The sequence below is a fragment of the Colletes latitarsis genome, unplaced genomic scaffold, assembly GCF_051014445.1.
Source record: "Colletes latitarsis isolate SP2378_abdomen unplaced genomic scaffold, iyColLati1 scaffold0013, whole genome shotgun sequence".
Lineage (NCBI taxonomy): Eukaryota > Metazoa > Arthropoda > Insecta > Hymenoptera > Colletidae > Colletes > Colletes latitarsis.
The window spans coordinates 8,655,919-8,680,715 of record NW_027488368.1 but is presented as its reverse complement, the minus strand read 5'-3'; the positions used below and the strand labels follow the sequence as shown (position 1 = coordinate 8,680,715).

General features: G+C 48.7%; 1 protein-coding gene across 1 annotated transcript; it reads left to right on the top strand.

Annotated features, from left to right (window-relative positions):
• Window positions 1-17,489: 17,489 nt before the first annotated feature.
• LOC143350667 (uncharacterized) lies at window positions 17,490-20,757 on the top strand. The gene is made up of 3 exons (XM_076782689.1): window positions 17,490-17,850; window positions 17,962-20,633; window positions 20,743-20,757. The coding sequence occupies exons 1-3, from the start codon at window positions 17,490-17,492 to the stop codon at window positions 20,755-20,757; spliced, it is 3,048 nt and encodes a 1,015-aa protein (XP_076638804.1).
• Window positions 20,758-24,797: the final 4,040 nt, after the last annotated feature.

The window sequence follows — 24,797 nt, the reverse complement described above, 5'->3', positions numbered from 1 at the left end:
CAGGTATAATTGACTGTTTCGGTGTGGAACCGCCTTGCTACGATGATCCAAACCAGAAAGAGGCCAGGATCTGGCCAACAAGTATGCGAATAATGCGAAAGTACGTGCCAGATGGGGGCAAATACCAGACCTAACCCAGACATAACCGGCGTTATCCTCTAAAGTATTAATCGCAACCAGTTTAATTGACTGTTTCGGTGTGGACTCTCATTACTACGGGATCCAAAGCAGAAAAAGGCCAGGATCTGACCAACAAGTATGCGATAAACGCGAAAGTACGAGCCAGATGATGACAAATCCCAGACCTACCCTAGACATAACTGGCGTTATCCTCTTAAATATTAATCGCAACCAGTTTAATTGTCTGTTTCGGTGTGGAACCTCATTACTACGGGATCCAAACCAGAAAAAGGCCAGGATCTGGCCAACAAGTATGCGAATAATGCGAAAGTACGTGCCAGATGTGGGCAAATACCAGACCTAACCCAGGCATAACCAGCGTTATCCTCTAAAATACTAAGCGGAACCAGCTTTTATTGACAGTGTGGTACCACATTACTACGTGATCCAAACAACAAAAAGCCCAGGATCTGGCCAACAAGTATGCGAAAAGTGCGATAGTATGACGTATATGGGCGCAAATCCCAGACCTAACCGAGACATAACTGGCGTTATCCTCTTAAATATTAATCGCAACCAGTTTAATTGTCTGTTTCGGTGTGGAACCTCATTACTACGGGATCCAAACCAGAAAAAGGCCAGGATCTGGGCAACAAGTATGCGAATAATGCGAAAGTACGTGCCAGATGTGGGCAAATACCAGACCTAACCCAGGCATAACCAGCGTTATCCTCTAAAATACTAAGCGGAACCAGCTTTTATTGACAGTGTGGTACCACATTACTACGTGATCCAAACAACAAAAAGCCCAGGATCTGACCAACAAGTATGCGAAAAGTGCGATAGTATGACGTATATGGGCGCAAATCCCAGACCTAACCGAGACATAACCGGCGGTATCCTCCAAAATATTAATCGCAACCAGTTTAATTGACTGTTTCGGTGTGGTCTCTCATTACTACGGGATCCGAAGCAGAAAAGGGCCAGGATCTGGCCAACATGTATGCGAAAAACGCGAAAGTACGAGCCAGATGAGGACAAATGCCAGACCTAACCGAGACATAACCGGTGTTATCCTCTATAATACTAATCGAAACCAGGTTTAATTGACTGTTTCAGTGTGGTACCACATTACTACGTGATCCGAACCAGAAAAAGGCTAGGATCAGGCCATCAAGTAAGCGAAAAACGCGAAAGTATGAGCCAGATGATTGCAAATACCAGAACTAACACAGACATAACCGGCGTTATCCTCTAAAATATTAATAGCAACCAGGTTTACTTGACAGCTTCAGTGTGGTACCACATTACTACGTGATCCAAACCAGAAAAAGCCGAGGATCTGGCCAACAAGTATGCGAAAAACGCGAAAGTATGTGCCAGATGATAGCAAATACCAGAACTAACCCAGACGTAACCAGCGTTATCCTCTAAGATACTTATCGGAACCAGCTTTTATTGACTGTTTCAGTGTGGTACCACATTACTACGTGATCCAAACCAGAAAAAGCCCAGGATCGGGCCAACAACAATGCGAAAAATGCGAAAGTACGAGCCTGATGAGGGAAAATCCCAGACCTAATCGAGACGTAACCGGCGTTATCCCCTAAAATATTAATCGCAACCAGGTATAATTGACTGTTTCGGTGTGGAACCGCCTTGCTACGATGATCCAAACCAGAAAGAGGCCAGGATCTGGCCAACAAGTATGCGAATAATGCGAAAGTACGTGCCAGATGAGGGCAAATACCAGACCTAACCCAGACATAACCGGCGTTATCCTCTAAAGTATTAATCGCAACCAGTTTAATTGACTGTTTCGGTGTGGACTCTCATTACTACGGGATCCAAAGCAGAAAAAGGCCAGGATCTGACCAACAAGTATGCGATAAACGCGAAAGTACGAGCCAGATGATGACAAATCCCAGACCTACCCTAGACATAACTGGCGTTATCCTCTTAAATATTAATCGCAACCAGTTTAATTGTCTGTTTCGGTGTGGAACCTCATTACTACGGGATCCAAACCAGAAAAAGGCCAGGATCTGGCCAACAAGTATGCGAATAATGCGAAAGTACGTGCCAGATGTGGGCAAATACCAGACCTAACCCAGGCATAACCAGCGTTATCCTCTAAAATACTAAGCGGAACCAGCTTTTATTGACAGTGTGGTACCACATTACTACGTGATCCAAACAACAAAAAGCCCAGGATCTGGCCAACAAGTATGCGAAAAGTGCGATAGTATGACGTATATGGGCGCAAATCCCAGACCTAACCGAGACATAACCGGCGGTATCCTCTAAAATATTAATCGCAACCAGTTTAATTGACTGTTTCGGTGTGGTCTCTCATTACTACGGGATCCGAAGCAGAAAAAGGCCAGGATCTGGCCAACAACTATGAGAAAAACGCGAAAGCATGAGCCAGATGATTGCAAATACCAGAACTATCCCAGACTTAACCAGCGTTATCCTCTAAAATACTAATCGGAACCAGCTTCTATTGACTGTTTCAGTGTGGTACCACTTTACTACGTGGTCCAAACCAGACAAAAGGCCAGGATCTGGCCAATAAGTATGCGAAAAACGCGAACGTACGAACCAGATGATGACAAATCCCAGACCTACCCGAGACATAACCGGCGTTATTCTCTAAAATATTAATCGCAACCAGTTTAATTGACTGTTTCGGTGAGGAACCTCATTACTACGGGATCCAAAACAGAAAAAAACCAGGATCTGGCCAACAAGTATGCGAAAAACGCGAAAGTATGAGCCTGATGATTGCAAATACCAGAACTAACCCAGGCATAACCAGCGTTATCCTCTGAAATACTAAGCAGAACCAGCTTTAATTGACAGTGTGGTACCACATCACTACGTGATCCAAAGCAGAAGAAGCCCAGGATCTGGCCAACAAGTATGCGAAAAGTGCGAAAGTACGAGGCAGATGAGGGCAAAGCCCAGTCCTAACCGTGACATAACCGGCGTTATCCTCTAAAATATTATTCGCAACCAGGTTTAATTGACTGTTTCGGTGTGGTACCACAATCCTACGTGATCCAAACCAGAAAAAGCCCAGGATCTGGCCAATAAGTATGCGAAAAACGCGAATGTATGAGCCAGATGATTTCAAATACCAGAACTAACCCAGACATAACCAGCGTTATCCTCTAAAATACTAATCGGAACCAGATTCTATTGACTGTTTCTGTGTGGTACCACTTTACTACGTGGTCCAAACCAGAAAAAGGCCAGGATCTGGCCAAGAATTATGCGGAACATGCGATAGTACGAGCGAGATGAGGGCAAATACCAGACCTAACCTAGACATAACCGGCGTTATCCTCTAAAATATTAATCGCAACCAGTTTAATTGACTGTTTCGGTGTGGAACCTCATTACTACGGGATCCAAACCAGAAAAGACCCAGGATCTGGCCAACAAGAATGCGAAAAACACGAAAGTATGAGCCAGATGATTGCAAATACCAGAACTAACCCAGGAATAACCAGCGTTATCCTCTAAAATATTAATCGCAACCAGGTTTAATTGACTGTTTCGGTGTGGTACCACATTACTACGGGATCCAAACCAGAAAAAACCCAGGATCTGGTCAACAAGTATGCGAAAAACGCGAAAGTATGAGCCAGATGATTGCAAATACCAGAACTAACACAGGCATAACCAGCGTTATCATCTAAAGTACTAAGCGGAACCAGCTTTTATTGACAGTGTGGTAGCACATTACTACATGATCCAAACAAGAAAAAGCCCGGGATCTGGCCAACAAGTATGCGAAAAGTGCGATAGTACGAGGCAGATGAGGGCAAATCACAGACCTAACCGTGACATAACCGCCTTATCCTCTAAAATATTTATCGCGACCAGGTTTAATTGACTGTTTCAGTGTGGTACCACAATACTACGTGATCCAAAACGGAAAAAGCCCAGGATCTGGCCAACAACTATGAGAAAAACGCGAAAGCATGAGCCAGATGATTGCAAATACCAGAACTATCCCAGACTTAACCAGCGTTATCCTCTAAAATACTAATCGGAACCAGCTTCTATTGACTGTTTCAGTGTGGTACCACTTTACTACGTTGTCGAAGCCAGAAGAAGGCCAGGATGTGGCCAACAGGTATGCGAAAAATGCGAAAGTACGAGCCAGATGAGGACAAATGCCAGACCTAACTTAGACATAACCGGCGTTATCCTCTAAAATATTAACCGCAACCAGGTTTAATTGACTGTTTCGTTGTGGTACCACAATACTACGTGATCCAAACCGGAAAAAGCCCAGGATCTGGCCAACAACTATGAGAAAAACGCGAAAGCATGAGCCAGATAATTGCAAATACCAGAACTATCCCAGACTTAACCAGCGTTATCCTCTAAAATACTAATCGGAACCAGCTTCTATTGACTGTTTCAGTGTGGTACCACTTTACTACGTGGTCGAAGCCAGAAGAAGGCCAGGATGTGGCCAACAGGTATGCGAAAAATGCGAAAGTACGAGCCAGATGAGGACAAATGCCAGAACTAACCGAGACATAACCGGAGTTATCCTCTAAAATATTAATCGCAACCAGGTTTAATTGACTGTTTCGGTGTGGTACCACACTACTACGGGATCCAAATCAGAAAAAGCCCAGGATCTGGCCATCGAGTATGCGAAAAACGCGAAAGTATGAGCCAGATTGTTGCAAATACCAGAACTAACCCAGGCATAACCAGCGTTATCCTCTAAAGTACTAATCGGAACCAGCTTTTATTGACTGTTTCAGTGTGGTACCACATTACTACGTGATCCAAACCAGAAAAAGGCCAGGATCTGGCCAAGAATTATGCGGAACATGCGATAGTACGAGCGAGATGAGGGCAAATACCAGACCTAACCTAGACATAACCGGCGTTATCCTCTAAAATATTAATCGCAACCAGGTTTAATTGACTGTTGCGGTGTGGTACCACAATACTACGTGATCCAAACCAGAAAAAGCCCAGGATCTGGCCAATAAGTATGCGAAAAACGCGAATGTATGAGCCAGATGATTTCAAATACCAGAACTAACCCAGGCATAACCAGCGTTATCCTCTGAAATACTAAGCAGAACCAGCTTTAATTGACAGTGTGGTACCACATCACTACGTGATCCAAAGCAGAAGAAGCCCAGGATCTGGCCAACAAGTATGCGAAAAGTGCGAAAGTACGAGGCAGATGAGGCAAAGCCCAGTCCTAACCGTGACATAACCGGCGTTATCCTCTAAAATATTATTCGCAACCAGGTTTAATTGACTGTTTCGGTGTGGTACCACAATACTACGTGATCCAAACCAGAAAAAGCCCAGGATCTGGCCAATAAGTATGCGAAAAACGCGAATGTATGAGCCAGATGATTTCAAATACCAGAACTAACCCAGACATAACCAGCGTTATCCTCTAAAATACTAATCGGAACCAGATTCTATTGACTGTTTCTGTGTGGTACCACTTTACTACGTGGTCCAAACCAGAAAAAGGCCAGGATCTGGCCAACAAGTATGCTATAAACGCGAAAGTACGAGCCAGATGAGGACATATCCCAGACCTACCCGAGACATAACCGGCGTTATCCTCTAAAATATTAATCGCAACCAGTTTAATTGACTGTTTCGGTGTGGAACCTCATTACTACGGGATCCAAACCAGAAAAGACCCAGGATCTGGCCAACAAGAATGCGAAAAACGCGAAAGTATGAGCCAGATGATTGCAAATACCAGAACTAACCCAGGAATAACCAGCGTTATCCTCTAAAATATTAATCGCAACCAGGTTTAATTGACTGTTTCGGTGTGGTACCACATTACTACGGGATCCAAACCAGAAAAAACCCAGGATCTGGTCAACAAGTATGCGAAAAACGCGAAAGTATGAGCCAGATGATTGCAAATACCAGAACTAACACAGGCATAACCAGCGTTATCATCTAAAGTACTAAGCGGAACCAGCTTTTATTGACAGTGTGGTAGCACATTACTACATGATCCAAACAAGAAAAAGCCCGGGATCTGGCCAACAAGTATGCGAAAAGTGCGATAGTACGAGGCAGATGAGGGCAAATCACAGACCTAACCGTGACATAACCGCCTTGTCCTCTAAAATATTTATCGCGACCAGGTTTAATTGACTGTTTCAGTGTGGTACCACAATACTACGTGATCCAAACCGGAAAAAGCCCAGGATCTGGCCAACAACTATGAGAAAAACGCGAAAGCATGAGCCAGATGATTGCAAATACCAGAACTATCCCAGACTTAACCAGCGTTATCCTCTAAAATACTAATCGGAACCAGCTTCTATTGACTGTTTCAGTGTGGTACCACTTTACTACGTTGTCGAAGCCAGAAGAAGGCCAGGATGTGGCCAACAGGTATGCGAAAAATGCGAAAGTACGAGCCAGATGAGGACAAATGCCAGACCTAACTTAGACATAACCGGCGTTATCCTCTAAAATATTAACCGCAACCAGGTTTAATTGACTGTTTCGTTGTGGTACCACAATACTACGTGATCCAAACCGGAAAAAGCCCAGGATCTGGCCAACAACTATGAGAAAAACGCGAAAGCATGAGCCAGATGATTGCAAATACCAGAACTATCCCAGACTTAACCAGCGTTATCCTCTAAAATACTAATCGGAACCAGCTTCTATTGACTGTTTCAGTGTGGTACCACTTTACTACGTGGTCGAAGCCAGAAGAAGGCCAGGATGTGGCCAACAGGTATGCGAAAAATGCGAAAGTACGAGCCAGATGAGGACAAATGCCAGACCTAACCTAGACATAACCGGCGTTATCCTCTAAAATATTTATCGCAACCAGGTTTAATGGACTGTTTCGGTGTGGTACCACATTACTACGGGATCCAAACCAGAAAAAACCCAGGATCTCGCAAACAACAATGCGGAAAACGCGAAAGTATGTGCCAGATGATAGCAAATACCAGACCTAACCCAGGCATAACCAGCGTTATCCTCTAAAATACTAAGCGGAACCAGCTTTTATTGACAGTGTTGTACCACATTACTACGTGATCCAAACAACAAAAAGCCCAGGATCTGACCAACAAGTATGCGAAAAGTGCGATAGTATGACGTATATGGGCGCAAATCCCAGACCTAACCGAGACATAACCGGCGGTATCCTCCAAAATATTAATCGCAACCAGTTTAATTGACTGTTTCGGTGTGGTCTCTCATTACTACGGGATCCGAAGCAGAAAAGGGCCAGGATCTGGCCAACATGTATGCGAAAAACGCGAAAGTACGAGCCAGATGAGGACAAATGCCAGACCTAACCGAGACATAACCGGTGTTATCCTCTATAATACTAATCGAAACCAGGTTTAATTGACTGTTTCAGTGTGGTACCACATTACTACGTGATCCAAACCAGAAAAGGGCCAGGGTCTGGCCAACAAGTGTGCGAAAAACGCGAAAGTATGAGCCAGATGATTGCAAATACCAGAACTAACACAGACATAACCAGCGTTATCCTCTAAAATACTAATCGGAACCAGCTTTTATTGACTGTTTCATTGTGGTACCACATTACTACGTGATCCAAACCAGAAAAAGCCCAGGATCGGGCCATCAACAATGCGAAAAATGCGAAAGTACGAGCCTGATGAGGGAAAATCCCAGACCTAATCGAGACGTAACCGGCGTTATCCCCTAAAATATTAATCGCAACCAGGTATAATTGACTGTTTCGGTGTGGAACCGCCTTGCTACGATGATCCAAACCAGAAAGAGGCCAGGATCTGGCCAACAAGTATGCGAATAATGCGAAAGTACGTGCCAGATGAGGGCAAATACCAGACCTAACCCAGACATAACCGGCGTTATCCTCTAAAGTATTAATCGCAACCAGTTTAATTGACTGTTTCGGTGTGGACTCTCATTACTACGGGATCCAAAGCAGAAAAAGGCCAGGATCTGACCAACAAGTATGCGATAAACGCGAAAGTACGAGCCAGATGATGACAAATCCCAGACCTACCCTAGACATAACTGGCGTTATCCTCTTAAATATTAATCGCAACCAGTTTAATTGTCTGTTTCGGTGTGGAACCTCATTACTACGGGATCCAAACCAGAAAAAGGCCAGGATCTGGCCAACAAGTATGCGAATAATGCGAAAGTACGTGCCAGATGTGGTCAAATACCAGACCTAACCCAGGCATAACCAGCGTTATCCTCTAAAATACTAAGCGGAACCAGCTTTTATTGACAGTGTGGTACCACATTACTACGTGATCCAAACAACAAAAAGCCCAGGATCTGGCCAACAAGTATGCGAAAAGTGCGATAGTATGACGTATATGGTCGCAAATCCCAGACCTAACCGAGACATAACCGGCGGTATCCTCTAAAATATTAATCGCAACCAGTTTAATTGACTGTTTCGGTGTGGTCTCTCATTACTACGGGATCCGAAGCAGAAAAAGGCCAGGATCTGGCCAACAACTATGAGAAAAACGCGAAAGCATGAGCCAGATGATTGCAAATACCAGAACTATCCCAGACTTAACCAGCGTTATCCTCTAAAATACTAATCGGAACCAGCTTCTATTGACTGTTTCAGTGTGGTACCACTTTACTACGTGGTCCAAACCAGAAAAAGGCCAGGATCTGGCCAATAAGTATGCGAAAAACGCGAACGTACGAACCAGATGATGACAAATCCCAGACCTACCCGAGACATAACCGGCGTTATTCTCTAAAATATTAATCGCAACCAGTTTAATTGACTGTTTCGGTGAGGAACCTCATTACTACGGGATCCAAAACAGAAAAAAACCAGGATCTGGCCAACAAGTATGCGAAAAACGCGAAAGTATGAGCCTGATGATTGCAAATACCAGAACTAACCCAGGCATAACCAGCGTTATCCTCTGAAATACTAAGCAGAACCAGCTTTAATTGACAGTGTGGTACCACATCACTACGTGATCCAAAGCAGAAGAAGCCCAGGATCTGGCCAACAAGTATGCGAAAAGTGCGAAAGTACGAGGCAGATGAGGGCAAAGCCCAGTCCTAACCGTAACATAACCGGCGTTATCCTCTAAAATATTATTCGCAACCAGGTTTAATTGACTGTTTCGGTGTGGTACCACAATACTACGTGATCCAAACCAGAAAAAGCCCAGGATCTGGCCAATAAGTATGCGAAAAACGCGAATGTATGAGCCAGATGATTTCAAATACCAGAACTAACCCAGACATAACCAGCGTTATCCTCTAAAATACTAATCGGAACCAGATTTTATTGACTGTTTCTGTGTGGTACCACTTTACTACGTGGTCCAAACCAGAAAAAGGCCAGGATCTGGCCAACAAGTATGCTATAAACGCGAAAGTACGAGCCAGATGAGGACATATCCCAGACCTACCCGAGACATAACCGGCGTTATCCTCTAAAATATTAATCGCAACCAGGTTTAATTGACTGTTTCAGTGTGGTACCACAATACTACGTGATCCAAACCGGAAAAAGCCCAGGATCTGGCCAACAACTATGAGAAAAACGCGAAAGCATGAGCCAGATGATTGCAAATACCAGAACTATCCCAGACTTAACCAGCGTTATCCTCTAAAATACTAATCGGAACCAGCTTCTATTGACTGTTTCAGTGTGGTACCACTTTACTACGTTGTCGAAGCCAGAAGAAGGCCAGGATGTGGCCAACAGGTATGCGAAAAATGCGAAAGTACGAGCCAGATGAGGACAAATGCCAGACCTAACTTAGACATAACCGGCGTTATCCTCTAAAATATTAACCGCAACCAGGTTTAATTGACTGTTTCGTTGTGGTACCACAATACTACGTGATCCAAACCGGAAAAAGCCCAGGATCTGGCCAACAACTATGAGAAAAACGCGAAAGCATGAGCCAGATGATTGCAAATACCAGAACTATCCCAGACTTAACCAGCGTTATCCTCTAAAATACTAATCGGAACCAGCTTCTATTGACTGTTTCAGTGTGGTACCACTTTACTACGTTGTCGAAGCCAGAAGAAGGCCAGGATGTGGCCAACAGGTATGCGAAAAATGCGAAAGTACGAGCCAGATGAGGACAAATGCCAGACCTAACCGAGACATAACCGGAGTTATCCTCTAAAATATTAATCGCAACCAGGTTTAATTGACTGTTTCGGTGTGGTACCACATTACTACGAGATCCAAACCAGAAAAAACCCAGGATCTGACCAACAACAATGCGAAAAACGCGAAAGTACGAGCCAGATGAGGGCAAATACCAGACCAAACCCAGACATAACCGACGTTATCCTCCAAAATAGTAATCGCAACCAGGTTTAATTGACTGTTTCGGTGTGGTACCACAATACTACGTGATCCAAACCAGAAAAAGCCCAGGATCTGGCCAACAAGTATGCGAAAAACGCGAATGTATGAGCCAGGTGATTTCAAATACCAGAACTAACCCAGACATAACCAGCGTTATCCTCTAAAATACTAATCGGAACCAGATTCTATTGACTGTTTCGGTGTGGAACCTCATTACTACGGGATCCAAAACAGAAAAAACCCAGGATCTGGCCAACAAGTATGCGACAAACGCGAAAGTATGAGGCAGATGATTGCAAATACCAGAACTAACCCAGGCATATCCAGCGTTATCCTCTAAAGTATTAATCGGAACCAGGTTTAATTGACTGTTTCAGTGTGGTACCACATTACTACGTGATCCAAACCAGAAAAAGCCCAGGATCTGGCCAGCAAGTATGCGAAACAAGCGAAAGTACGAGCCAGATGAGGACAAATCCCAGACCTACCCAAGACGTAACCGGCGTTATCCTCTAAAGTATTAATCGGAACCAGGTTTAATTGACTGTTTCTGTGTGGTACCACTTTACTACGTGGCCCAAGCCAGAAGAAGGCCAGGATGTGGCCAACAAGTATGCGAAAAAAGCGAAAGTACGAGCCAGATGAGGACAAATCCCAGACCTACCCAAGACGTAACCGGCCTTATCCTCTAAAGTATTAATCGGAACCATGTTTAATTGACTGTTTCTGTGTGGTACCACTTTACTACGTGGTCCAAGCCAGAAGAAGGCCAGGATGTGGCCAACAAGTATGCGAAAAACGCGAAAGTATGAGCCAGATGATTGCAAATACCAGAACAATCCCAGGCATAACCAGCGTTATCCTCCAAAATAGTAATCGCAACCAGGTTTAATTGACTGTTTCGGTGTGGTACCACATTACTACGTGATCCAAACCAGAAAAAGCCCAGGATCTGGCCAGCAAGTATGCGAAACAAGCGAAAGTACGAGCCAGATGAGGGCAAATACCAGACCTAACCCAGACATAACCGGCGTTATCCTCTAAAATATTAAACGGACCCAGGTTTAATTGACTGTTTCGGTGTAGAACCACATTACTACGGGATCCAAACCAGAAGAAGGCCAGGATGTGGCCAACAAGTATGCGAAAAATGCGATAGTACGAGCCAGATGAGGGCAAATACCAGACCAAACCGAGACATTACCGGCTTTATCCTCTAAAATATTTATCGCAACCAGATTTAATTGACTGTTTCGGTGTAGAACCACATTACTACGGGATCAAAACCAGAGAAAGCCCAGGATCTGTCCAACAAGTATGCGAAAAATGCGAAAGTATGAGCCAGATGATTGCAAATACCAGAACTATGCCTGACATAACCAGCGTTATCCTCTAAAATACGAATCGGAACATGCTTTTAATGACTGTTTCAGTGTGGTAACACATTACTACGAGATCCAAACCAGAGAAAGCCCAGGATCTGTCCAACAAGTATGCGAAAAACGCGAAAGTATGAGCCAGATGATTGCAAATACCAGAACAATCCCAGGCATAACCAGCGTTATCCTCTAAAATACTAAGCGGAACCAGCTTTTATTGACAGTGTGGTTCCACATTACTACGTGATCCAAACCAGAAAAAGCCCAGGATCTGGCCAACAAGTATGCGAAACGTGCGAAAGTACGAGGCAGATGAGGGCAAATCCCCGACCTAACCGTGACATAACCGGCGTTATCCACTAAAATATTTATCGCAACCAGGTTTAATTGACTGTTTCGGTGTGGAACCACAATACGACGGGATCCAATCTACAAAAAACCCAAGATCTGGCCAACAAGTATGCGAAAAATGCGAAAGTATAAGCCAGATGAGGGCAAATACCAGACCTAACCCAGACATAACCGGCGTTATCCTCTAAAATATTAAACGGACCCAGGTTTAATTGACTGTTTCGGTGTAGAACCACATTACTACGGGATCCAAACCAGAAGAAGGCCAGGATGTGGCCAACAAGTATGCGAAAAATGCGATAGTACGAGCCAGATGAGGGCAAATACCAGACCAAACCGAGACATTACCGGCTTTATCCTCTAAAATATTTATCGCAACCAGATTTAATTGACTGTTTCGGTGTAGAACCACATTACTACGGGATCAAAACCAGAGAAAGCCCAGGATCTGGCCATGAAGTATGCGAAAAACGCGAAAGTATATGCCAGATTATAGCATATACCAGAACTAACCCAGACATAACCAGTGTTATCCTCTAAAATACTAATCGGAACCACCTTCTATTGACCGTTTCAGTGTGGTACCTCATTACTACGTGATCCGAATCAGAAAAAGGCTAGGATCAGGCCATCAAGTAAGCGAAAAACGCGAAAGTATGTGCCAGATGATAGCAAATACCAGAACTAACCCAGACGTAACCAGCGTTATCCTCTATGATACTTATCGGAACCAGCTTCTGTTGACTGTTTCAGTGTGGTACCACATTACTACGTGATCCAAACCAGAAAAGGGCCAGGGTCTGGCCAACAAGTGTGCGAAAAACGCGAAAGTATGAGCCAGATGATTGCAAATACCAGAACTAACACAGACATAACCAGCGTTAACCTCTAAAATACTAATCGGAACCAGCTTTTATTGACTGTTTCAGTGTGGTACCACATTACTACGTGATCCAAACCAGAAAAAGCCCAGGATCGGGCCAACAACAATGCGAAAAATGCGAAAGTACGAGCCTAATGAGGGAAAATCCCAGACCTAACCGAGACGTAACCGGCGTTATCCCCTAAAATATTAATCGCAACCAGGTATAATTGACTGTTTCGGTGTGGTACCGCCTTGCTACGATGATCCAAACCAGAAAGAGGCCAGGATCTGGCCAACAAGTATGCGAATAATGCGTGTTTAAATATCGCGTTAATTGACGGATTTGAGAACCGTTTAGAGAAATATTCAAATTAACGTGAATTATAACTGAGAACCATAAATTCCTCGTACGGTATTGTTTTTCGTGTACGCGACATTCCAGAGACTCTCTGATGCGTAGTTCGGTACACGGAACGATACAGGTTAGAAAAACCATACGCGAGTGTTGGTTGCTCTCAGTCACGTGATCGACCCAATATATTTACTTGGGATCGATCGTTGAAGATCTATAAACAGAGAGGGTAGAGGAATATTGAAATTAAGAAGAGATAGACATTGAAGAGCAGGGATAGCGCCGCGAGGTGGTGATTACCCCTCTCGTGGCCGCGACTGCGGATGTCTGTTCGCTTCTTAGCTGCGAGACTCGAAAGCGAGTCCGCGCAGCGAGCAGATCGACAAACGATTCCGCTCCGCGACGAAACCAAATCTCCGAATATAGGTTCTGAGAACACTCGAACCTTTCGTTGAGAAGTTTAAATTATCGCTCAAAATTAACTAAATCGGTGAGGCATTTTATCAGCCCCGATTATTGACTGTACAATCTCGCCGAATAGCACGTGACGCTCGAGTTACGTGGACGTGTGAGGGAATTGAAAAACTTCGGTTCCCGCTTGGCGAGATTATTAATAAAATTTAAAAGACTGTGGGTTTTTCTCCCGGGGAGGGGTGGCATTGGCAATATCCTTGGATATTACCAATGCCTTTAACACCCTCCCCTGGGAAGAGATAAGGAGGGGGCTCGAATATCATCGAGTCCCCCCTTGTCTCAGGGCGGTCGTCGGGGATTATCTCCGCGGCAGGTGGATCGAGTATCCGGGCCGGGATGGTGATATGCGGAGGGAGGTGTACTGCGGTGTTCCGCAGGGGTCGGTCCTCGGGCCACTCCTGTGGAACATCGCGTACGACTCGGTGTTGCGGGCCGGCCTCCCCGACGGCGTCAGCACGGTGTGTTATGCGGATGACACACTGGTGCTGGCCGTCGGGGCGCACTGGGGGAGGGCCATGCGTCGCGCGGAGGAGGGGTCGCAACGCGTCGTCGACCGGATCAGGGGGATGGGGATGACGGTGGCGGTCCATAAGACCGAGGTGATTGCGTTTCATTCACCTCGGCAGGATCCGCCACCCCCTCTGATTCGGGTGGGTGGGGCTGACATCGAGGTGAAGCCCCAGATCAGGTATCTGGGGCTGATCCTCGATAGCCACTGGCGTTTCGAGAAGCATTTCCGCTGCCTGGTCCCCCGGTTGGAAAGGATGGTTGCGGCTCTGGGCCGGATCCTGCCCAACCTGGGGGGCCCGGCGGGCCGAGTTCGTCGCCTCTATGTGGCAATGGTCCAGTCGGTGGCCCTATACGGGGCCCCCGTCTGGGCGGACGACCTGGCTGCCTCCCGGCGCAGCATGACTATGCTGCGTCGGGTGCAGAGGCGCATGGCGCTCAGGGTCGTCCGCGGGTATCGGACCATGTCACATGAGGCGGCGACGGTTCTAGCGGGGATGCCGCCCATGGACCTGCTCGCGCGGTCGCACGCGGTGATGTACCGGCACCGCGTCGACCGTCGCGCGGGGGTGGGGGCGGTCCCGGGCGGGCAGGAACCTGCTTGGGGCGATTTGAAGCGCCAGGCCCGGCAGTCCGTGTTGCTCGCGTGGCAGGAGCGGCTGGCTCTGCCAACCGCGGGGCACCGGACTGTCGGGGCGGTTCGGCCACTCCTGAAGGAGTGGCTGGACAGAGGCCATGGCAGCCTCACCTACCGGATGGCACAGGTATTTTCCGGGCATGGCAGCTTCGGAAGATACCTGTGCCGGATAGGGAAGGAGCCGACGGCGCGTTGCTGCCACTGCGACGCTGAGCAGGACACGGCGGATCATACCCTGGAGGTATGCCCCGCGTGGGAGGGGGAGCGCCGTGTCCTGGTCGGCGTCGTCGGGCGGGATGTCTCGCTGCCGGGCGTGGTGCGCGCCATGCTCGGCAGCGAGGAGAAGTGGAGGGCCGTGGCCTCCTTCTGCGAGAACGTAATGTTGCAGAAGGAGGCCGCGGGGAGGGAGCGCGAGCTTCAGCGGCGTGCTGAAGCGCGCGCTCGTGCGGTGGCCCGAGGTCGTCGCCCGGTCGCGAGGCGTCGCGGGCGGCCGCCTCGGCGTGGCGGATGACCTAGGCTGGGAGGGGGGTCCTGAGGGGACCCTCCTCCCGCCAGGCGGCGCCGGGTCGGACCGGTTGGGGGTAGGAGTGCCTCCCCCTACCGGTCCGACGCAAGGGGAGGCACCCTCGGCGGTCTGGTGCGGCCATGAACGCCCGGCCGCCGAGGGGTGGAAACGGGGTCGCGGGCGGTTGCGAGTTGGGGCTCGCAGCCGCCACTAAACGCGGCCCCGGGACGGATAGCGGCGGGATGGAGTGGCCCCGTCCCGCCGCTATGAGGCAGTGTGTCTACTGGGGGGACCGATTGTCCCCCCGGGGGATGGGCGCGAAAGCGCGGGCACGGGGAGGATACCGGAAGAATGCTTCGAGCGATTCCCGGTATCCTCCCAAAGCGTGCCGAAGGGTCACCGTGGGGTTTTTAGTGGGTAGGTCCTGCGCCTGTCGTTGTACGGGCGCGGGGAATCCCACACACCCCTCCCACCTCTCCCCAAGGAGGTGGGAGGCAGTCTTTCGAAGATTTTCCCCACGACAAAAAAAAAAAAAAAAAAAAAAAAAAAAAAGACTGTGGGTTTTCGTCCAACTTTCATGTGACGTTTGTGCTACGCGGTCATGAAAGGGGAATCGAGATAAGAATCGTTTCCCGTGTGTCGAAACTCCAGTCTCAGCAAGGGCTACGGCCCGATCAGTACTGACGACTCCACGGACTGCTGCATTTGACGCGGTCGTGCGAGGCTGGCATTATCACGGACTGCTGCATTTGACGCGGTCGTGAGGCTGACTTTCCAACGTCTCGCTGCAACCAGCGGTCGTCGGAAGTCCAGTTTCGGCCAGTGGCTACGGCCAACTCACTACTGATTTCTCCACGGACTGCTGCATTTGACGCGGTCGTGTGAGGCTGATTATCTTCACGTGACGTTTGAGTTTCGCGGTCGTGTAAGAATTTGTCGTACGGACTGCTGCATTTGACGCGGTCGTGCGACAAGTTGAATTGTCCGCACGGTTTTGTATATCACCCCTAGGATGGTCTCTGACCGATACCCTACGTGGGCTCACCGTTTCTCAGGTCGGGGCTAAGAAATTCCGGACTTCTTAGCTCAACCTGCTCGAGCAACGCTCCTTGACCGCCAGTGAGTACGTACCCTGTGCGTAGAGCAACGCATAATGAGCACCGTGGTGTATGCTCCTTTAAACGTAAGACGCTACGTGCGCCGTTAAGGGCTACACCACACCGCGTCTTGTACGCAGGGAACGGTGAGAAACTGCGGTTTGGACAGCATTTGGAGCTTTACGACCTCCACCTGTTGTCCTTTCCTGCGGCATTCAACGATCGCTAAAAAGCGGAGAATTGAGAAATTAGATCTCTTCTTCCGCACAGCGATCGAACGGTTCTCGATTTGTGAGAACGTTCATAAATACAGTCCACTTATACATATCTCAGTTCGTCGAGACGTGTCTGTAATCTCCGCTCTTGAGTGCGAACGGCACAGACAGGAGCGTGCGAGATAGAGCGAGACAGGCGACGCGACAAGCGTTAATAGGTATTTAAATCCAGCCTTGTCTTTCCTTGTTACAGAACAACACATCGCGAACTTGGCCAGGAGAAGCCGGCCCAGGTTTTTTCCCCAGACGTCGAACCGACGTCTAGGCGGTTTTTTTTCCGTTTTTTTTTTCTTTTGATTGAAATAAACGTTTAATTTCTTGAGCAAATTCTGGTGCATCAATTTATTCAACACTTTTTCCCAGTGTCCTTTCCCTCGTAATCCGGACCACGTCAGACTAAAATAACCCCCCCTTAGGGCGGTTAAGGTCTTTATCCAAAGGTCCTTCGAGCCGGATTAAAACGAGGTTAATCGGGCCGGGAAAAAAGGGTGCACATTTTTTCACGTGTGAAGTTAACCACGTAAGAGGTTTTTTCGAGTTGATTGCTCCTCGATAACGCACACTATGGCCGTAGCACAGTTATCCATAGAAGTCGACCTCGACGACGAAATCGAAGACTTGGTCGATCTATGTGGTCAACTAAAACGGCTGGGCGTAAACCTTAAAAAACTAGGACGAGCGAAGTACTCAGAGCGAATGCTTGAGGAAAAACTCGAGCACGCTAAAGAAACTTGGCGCGATATACGCACCAAGTATGCTAACGTGCGGAAACAAATTCCTCCAGCGGAAAGACCGTCCCACGACATCTTTAAGCTGAATTATATGAGGAATGCCGAGGACGATTTCCAGGATTTCCAGGATCTTGTCCTTACTGAACTTGGCCGGCTGAGCGCTGAAACCAAACCAGCAACACCGGAAGTTCAAAGTAACATACCGATCGAGCTCCCGAAGCAACGATTACCCAAGTTCGGAGGGGATCCTCAGGAATGGGAACATTTCGAGGACCTGTTCACCTCCGGGGTCGTACGAAATGCAGGACTGTCAGATGTGCAAAGATTGCATTACCTGAATGCCTGCCTAGAGGGACCAGCTCTAGCGTCCATTGCTTCGATCGAGATCGTCGGCCGTAATTTTCCAGTGGCATGGTCGAAGCTGAAGAACACCTTCGGCCTCCCACGCATGGTCACGGGAAAATTGCTGGATAAGCTCCTGTTCCTAAAACCAATTGATACCGGTGATCTGGCTAGCATGCAGCAGATCACCGTGGGTTGTACACAGGCGCTCGCTGCCCTCGATAAGAAGGGCACGCCCGAACAGCAACGGGACTGGTTACTCGCGCATTGGGCGAAGCAAAAATTCTCGCCTGCGCTTGAGTTAGAGTGGCAGAAAACGCTCAACCTCTCGACCGAATATCCTACGTTTGAGGACGTACGGAGGTTCATCGAGATGCACTCTCGCGCACTGCTTTCCATGGACGAGAAGCGTCGCGAGGCTGCGCTTGCGCCTGCCACGAAACCGAGCGCACGTAGTCATAGTAGGACTCGGGAAACGAGATCTGCCTCGAGACACGTGCGCAGCCATAACACCGTTGTGGAAACCGACACGGCTGCACAGCTGCGGGGTTCAAGGACCAACGCCGTGAGGCAGGTTGGCCCTGCGCAAAAGCAAATGTGCGGGTTCTGTACCGGACCGCACAGCTTATTGCAGTGTAGCCCGTTTTTGGTTCTGCCGGCAAAAACACGTAGCCAATTTGTGCAGGGTCGCCATTGGTGTGTACAATGCCTGGCCTCCACCCACACAGTGCTACGGTGCCAAAGCCCCGAAGTATGCGCGAAGTGCAGTGGCAAGCACCATTTCCTGCTGCATTACGCGCAAAACCGGGAAGACAATAATACGAGGCCGGTTGCAAATAATTCGTACGATAATCGCGAGGAGAGGCGTGCGAACGCTCCTCCACGTAGATGGGCCAGGTCGAAGCCGAAAACGAAAACTCCGGCTTTAAATACTACCGCAAATAATGCCTCGACATCGCACTGTACCGCGCTCGGTACAGGAGCACCGAGGCCGGTGGTATTGGCCACGGCACAAGTACGAGTGTTCGGAAAGAACGGTGCAACGCGAAGCGCGCGTGCACTGCTGGACCAGGGCTCGGAATCGTCTTTCGTGTCCGCCAGCTTAGTCAACGACCTCCAACTAATGCGCAGACGAACTCCAGCCACGGTAACGGGTTTGGGGGGCGGTCAGGCGCAAATTATAAAATACAGCGTCGAGTTGAGTCTCGCTGAGGTAACAGCCATCAAACCGACATGTGGTACAAACGCGTACGTCGTGCCAAAAATCACGACCTACCGTGCACCGTCGGCGAACGCGCTTGATCACAGCGCGTTCAGTGGCTTAACGCTGGCTGACCCGGACCCCAAGGACGATCGGAATATTGAAATTCTAATTGGGGCGGACCTGTATGCACAGGTAATCCGACCGGGATTCCGACGCGGAGGAAAAATGGGTCCCATCGCCCAAGAAACTGTGTTTGGCTGGATCATATCCGGCCCGATAAACGCAGCGGGTGAAAACCAGAAAACCGTACAGACGCTGCATTGCACCGTCCTCGAATCGCTTGATTACGCGATTCGGCGGTTCTGGGAGACCGAGGAAATTCCCTCGACCTCGCTGCGGACCAAGGCGGAGGAGGAGTGTGAATCATTCTTCCGAAAAACCGTCACGCGGGACGCAACGGGACGTTTTGTAGTCCGGTTACCTTTGAATCACCCGAGCCCGGACGAAGCGTTAGGAAGTTCCTTCCACATAGCGCTCTCCGCTCTCACAAGGTTGCATAGGAAACTGGACGGCGACGTGGCCCTCAGAAGGGAATACTCGGAGTTTCTCGCGGAGTATGAGTCCTTAGGTCATATGACTCGAATCGAGCCCATTGACAAAACTAGGCTCTATATCCCGCACAGAGCGGTCATTCGCACCGAAAGTACGACAACCAAACTGCGGGTCGTATTTAACGCGACCAGCAGAACGGTTGGAGGCCGCTCTCTAAACGACATCCTACACGTAGGTCCAAAATTGCAGAACGACATTACCTCGGTTCTAACGAGGTGGCGTCTGCATGAATACGTGTTGGTGGCTGACATTGAGAAGATGTTTCGACAAATTCTAGTTGCCCCACAGGATCGTCGTTTCCAATGCATCTTATGGCGCGTGCCCGAAACCGAACGGCTAGAAGCGTTCGAGTTAAATACCGTTACATACGGAACGGCGTGCGCCCCATACTTATCGATGCGAACCCTTCTCGAACTGAAGGAGCAGGATGGAGATAGATTTCCTCTCGCCGCTCCTATTCTCGAGAAGGATACATACGTCGATGACGTATTCATGGGAGCGCCCGACAAACCCTTGCTGGAAAAAATTCGCACTCAAGTGTGCGAGCTCCTGCAAGGAGGTGGGTTCGAGTTGAGAAAGTGGGCCGGAAACTCGCCACAATTGCTGCGAAACATCCCCCAACACGCTCACTCCCACGCCGTAGACCTCACCTTGTTCGACGATACCGAACTAAAGGTGCTCGGTTTACGATGGATACCGTCTGGAGATTATTTTTATTTTAATCTGCAACGGTTTCAACCATCTGCGTCACCGATGACAAAAAGAAATTTGTTCTTGGAGATTGCCAAGCTGTTCGACCCGCTCGGCTGGTTATCACCAGTCGTAATTCGGGCAAAGATTTTGATGCAGTCCCAATGGCTGGAGAAGATCCAGTGGGACGACCAAATCTCAGCAAATACGCTAAAAACGTGGAACACGTTTTGCATAGACTGGAGCAGCTTGAAGGAATTAAAATTTCCTAGATGGGTCCGATACGGAGCAGACACAGTTTCCGTGGAATTGCACGGATTCTGCGACGCCTCACGCGCAGCCTATTCGGCCGTCACTTATTTACGCGTGATGACGACAAGCAATGACGTTTTTACGACATTGATAATGGCAAAAACGCGAGTGGCTCCGATCAAAACGCAGTCCATCCCCGTTCTGGAATTGAACGGGGCTGTGCTCCTCTCCGAGCTTGTGATGCACGTAAAACGGTCACTTTCCTTGAAAGTGGACCGCGTAATCTGCTGGACAGATTCTACGATTGCACTCGCTTGGTTGAGGAAGCATGCGTCGACCTGGAAGGTTGTGATTGCCAACCGAGTGTCGAAAATCCAGACTTCGCTTCCGAACACTGAATGGCGTCATGTTCCTACGCGCTTCAATCCCGCGGAGTTAAATTCGCGTGGAGTGGAAGCTGCGGAACTCCTTCAGTCGGAACTATGGATCTCTGGACCGAAGTGGCTTCAACAAGCGGAAGAAAATTGGCCGAAAATGCCCGCTTCCATCGAGACCGAAGAGGGTAAACGCGTATCGCATACCCTCGTAGTAACTCCGGAAAAAGAGTGGGATTTCGTATTCCGATTTTCCCAATGGAGTAAACTACTACGTGTAACCGCCTACTGTCTCCGTCTACGGAGAGCGCTGGCCGGCGAACGAAGGTCGTACGATGCAAAAGTCGTCGAAGCGTCGGAACTGCAGCATGCAACAGAAAGAATTGCACGCTATTTGCAGCGTACGCATTTTGCAGAAGAATACCAGTGCTTAATAAAGCGCCGAGAAATTCCTGCAAGATCTCCCTTAAAAAACCTGAACCCTTTTCTCGACGACAAATGCGTCTTGAGAGTGGGTGGAAGGTTGGAGAACGCGACGCTGGCCTGGGAAACCAAACACCCGATAATACTGCCTAAACATCATGTTTCTAACATGATAATAAGGCAGTGCCACGTCGATACGTTGCACGGGGGTTTGCAGTTGACCATATACACGGTGAGACAGAAATTCTGGATCATCGGCTGCCGAAACGCGGCGCGTATGGTTATCCATCAATGCATTCGATGCGTAAGATGGCAAGCGAAAGCTGCCACGCAGATAATGCAGGATTTAATACCGGAACGCAGCCGCCCGGCAAAGGCTTTCTCAAATTGCGGAGTAGATTATGCTGGACCGTATCGTGTCCGCGATTCCGCAGGCCGAGGAAAAACGGCTCATAAAACGTACATAGCAGTATTTGTCTGCTTCGTTACGAGAGCCGTACATATCGAACTCGTGCATGATTACACGACGAGTGCGTTTCTGGCCGCCTTAGATCGATTTATCGCCCGTCGAGGAGTTCCGTCCTGCATATTCAGTGACAATGGAACAAACTTCGTCGGAGCGGATCGAGAACTAAGGAAGCATTTCAACGCGGTGTATAACACGCAAGAAATGCGAAATAAATGTGGTCAGCAAGGCATTAAGTGGAACTTTAATCCGCCTAGTGCACCCCATTTCGGTGGTATGCAAGAAGCCGGTGTGAAATCGGTGAAACATCACCTGAAACGCATCCTCGGCGACTTCACTCCCACAAGCGAGGAAATACAGACATTGCTCTGCAAGATCGAAGCGAGTTTAAACTCGCGACCGATCGCCGCTTTAAGTGACAGTCCAGAGGATTATGCGCCTCTCACACCGGGCCACTTTTTGATCGGAAGTCCAATAAATGCACTTCCGGTAGAATCAGTGGAAACTGAAAAGCTCACGCGACTTACGCGTTGGAGAGCGATTCAAAAATTCCACGAACAGCTCTGGAGACATTGGACGCGAGATTACCTCACGCACCTCCAGAACCGCTATAAGTGGCGTACCACCCAATTGCAGTTGAAACCAAATGATTTGGTTTTAGTGCAAAACCCTCTTCTCCCCCCTAATCAATGGGAAATGGGAAGAATAGAGGAAGTTTTCCCGGGCAAGGATACAAATGTGCGTGTGGTTAAAGTACGTACAACTACATCTACGTACACACGCCCAATTGCACGTTTGTGTAAACTGCCTGTCGATGAGTAAACATCGACGCCGGCCGTCGAAGACGCCGATGGGATAGAAAAACTGTCGAGCTCCGCTGTCTAGACAAAGAGGAAGTGAGAACCACCGTTGAAAATAAAGACGGTGGTGATCCACAACTACCTTTGTCGTTGGTGACAATTACGAGGATAGGGGAATATACTTCCTACCATTCCGTAATAATTTAAGGGAAGGAGAATCCGCGAAACGCGAGTGTTCCTTGGCATAAAAGCAGGACCCGCTGGCGGATTCCCTCAGTTGCTAGTTACATACAGCAATATGTCGCAGTCACCGAACAACGAAAAGTCAGTGAGCGAGCCGGTCCGGAACCTGGACCCGGAAATGGAGGCCCAATTCCAACGCCTCCTGCAGCTGGGGGAGGGCCTCCGACCCTCTGCAGCAGCAGCACCAACTGCAGCCGCAGCATCAACGTCGAGAGAGCCGGCCGCCATGGAGGTTGGCGAGGCCACGGCGGCCCTTCGACAGCCACCACCAACGCCGACCTTCCGGCTGGATTTGGGGCAGGATGTCCTGGACATTCCAGTCCATGTCCCCTGGACGTCGCGACGGAGGAAAGTGGCAGTCCCAGGGGGCCACTATACCCTGAAATGGAATAAGACGGGGCGCCTCATAGCCTGCGACTTCCACGAGCCGGAGGCGCAGGCCACGGCGAGCAGCAACCCCGTGGGCCCACAGCCCCCGACGGTCCAGGCCGCCACAACGGCAGGGCCGCCTACAAGGCCGGCCAATCAAAGGAGGACCCGCCGCCGAAATAGAGCGCCGGAACAGGGTGGGAGTCGCCCTACAGGACGACCAGCTCCTCCAACGGGGCCATACGCCCGCATGGACCAGGCGACCATAAACGAGGCCGTGCTCACGACCCTGCAGTTTTTGCAGGGTCGAACGGACCTTTTCCGCCGCTAAAAGTAAGTAACTTAATTTTTTAATTAAGTGAAACTGACCCACCCTCTCTGTAACTGGACATTAAGATTTTCTCCGCGAATTACCGCTCCTTCCGTTTGTTGCACGGACCGTGCAAGGGGGGCGGTATGTTTAAATATCGCGTTAATTGACGGATTTGAGAACCGTTTAGAGAAATATTCAAGTTAACGTGAATTATAACTGAGAACCATAAATTCCTCGTACGGTATTGTTTTTCGTGTACGCGACATTCCAGAGACTCTCTGATGCGTAGTTCGGTACACGGAACGATACAGGTTAGAAAAACCATACGCGAGTGTTGGTTGCTCTCAGTCACGTGATCGACCCAATATATTTACTTGGGATCGATCGTTGAAGATCTATAAACAGAGAGGGTAGAGGAATATTGAAATTAAGAAGAGATAGACATTGAAGAGCAGGGATAGCGCCGCGAGGTGGTGATTACCCCTCTCGTGGCCGCGACTGCGGATGTCTGTTCGCTTCTTAGCTGCGAGACTCGAAAGCGAGTCCGCGCAGCGAGCAGATCGACAAACGATTCCGCTCCGCGACGAAACCAAATCTCCGAATATAGGTTCTGAGAACACTCGAACCTTTCGTTGAGAAGTTTAAATTATTGCTCAAAATTAACTAAATCGGTGAGGCATTTTATCAGCCCCGATTATTGACTGTACAATCTCGCCGAATAGCACGTGACGCTCGAGTTACGTGGACGTGTGAGGGAATTGAAAAACTTCGGTTCCCGCTTGGCGAGATTATTAATAAAATTTAAAAGACTGTGGGTTTTCGTCCAACTTTCATGTGACGTTTGTGCTACGCGGTCATGAAAGGGGAATCGAGATAAGAATCGTTTCCCGTGTGTCGAAACTCCAGTCTCAGCAAGGGCTACGGCCCGATCAGTACTGACGACTCCACGGACTGCTGCATTTGACGCGGTCGTGCGAGGCTGGCATTATCACGGACTGCTGCATTTGACGCGGTCGTGAGGCTGACTTTCCAACGTTTCGCTGCAACCAGCGG

Bases quoted from the DNA above. Each gene is read 5' to 3' on its own strand.
- LOC143350667 (XM_076782689.1), top strand. From the start codon at position 17,490: ATGGCCGTAGCACAGTTATCCATAGAAGTCGACCTCGACGACGAAATC. The intron at 17,851-17,961 runs GTAACATACCGA...TACGAAATGCAG, and splicing joins AGCAACACCGGAAGTTCAAA to GACTGTCAGATGTGCAAAGA.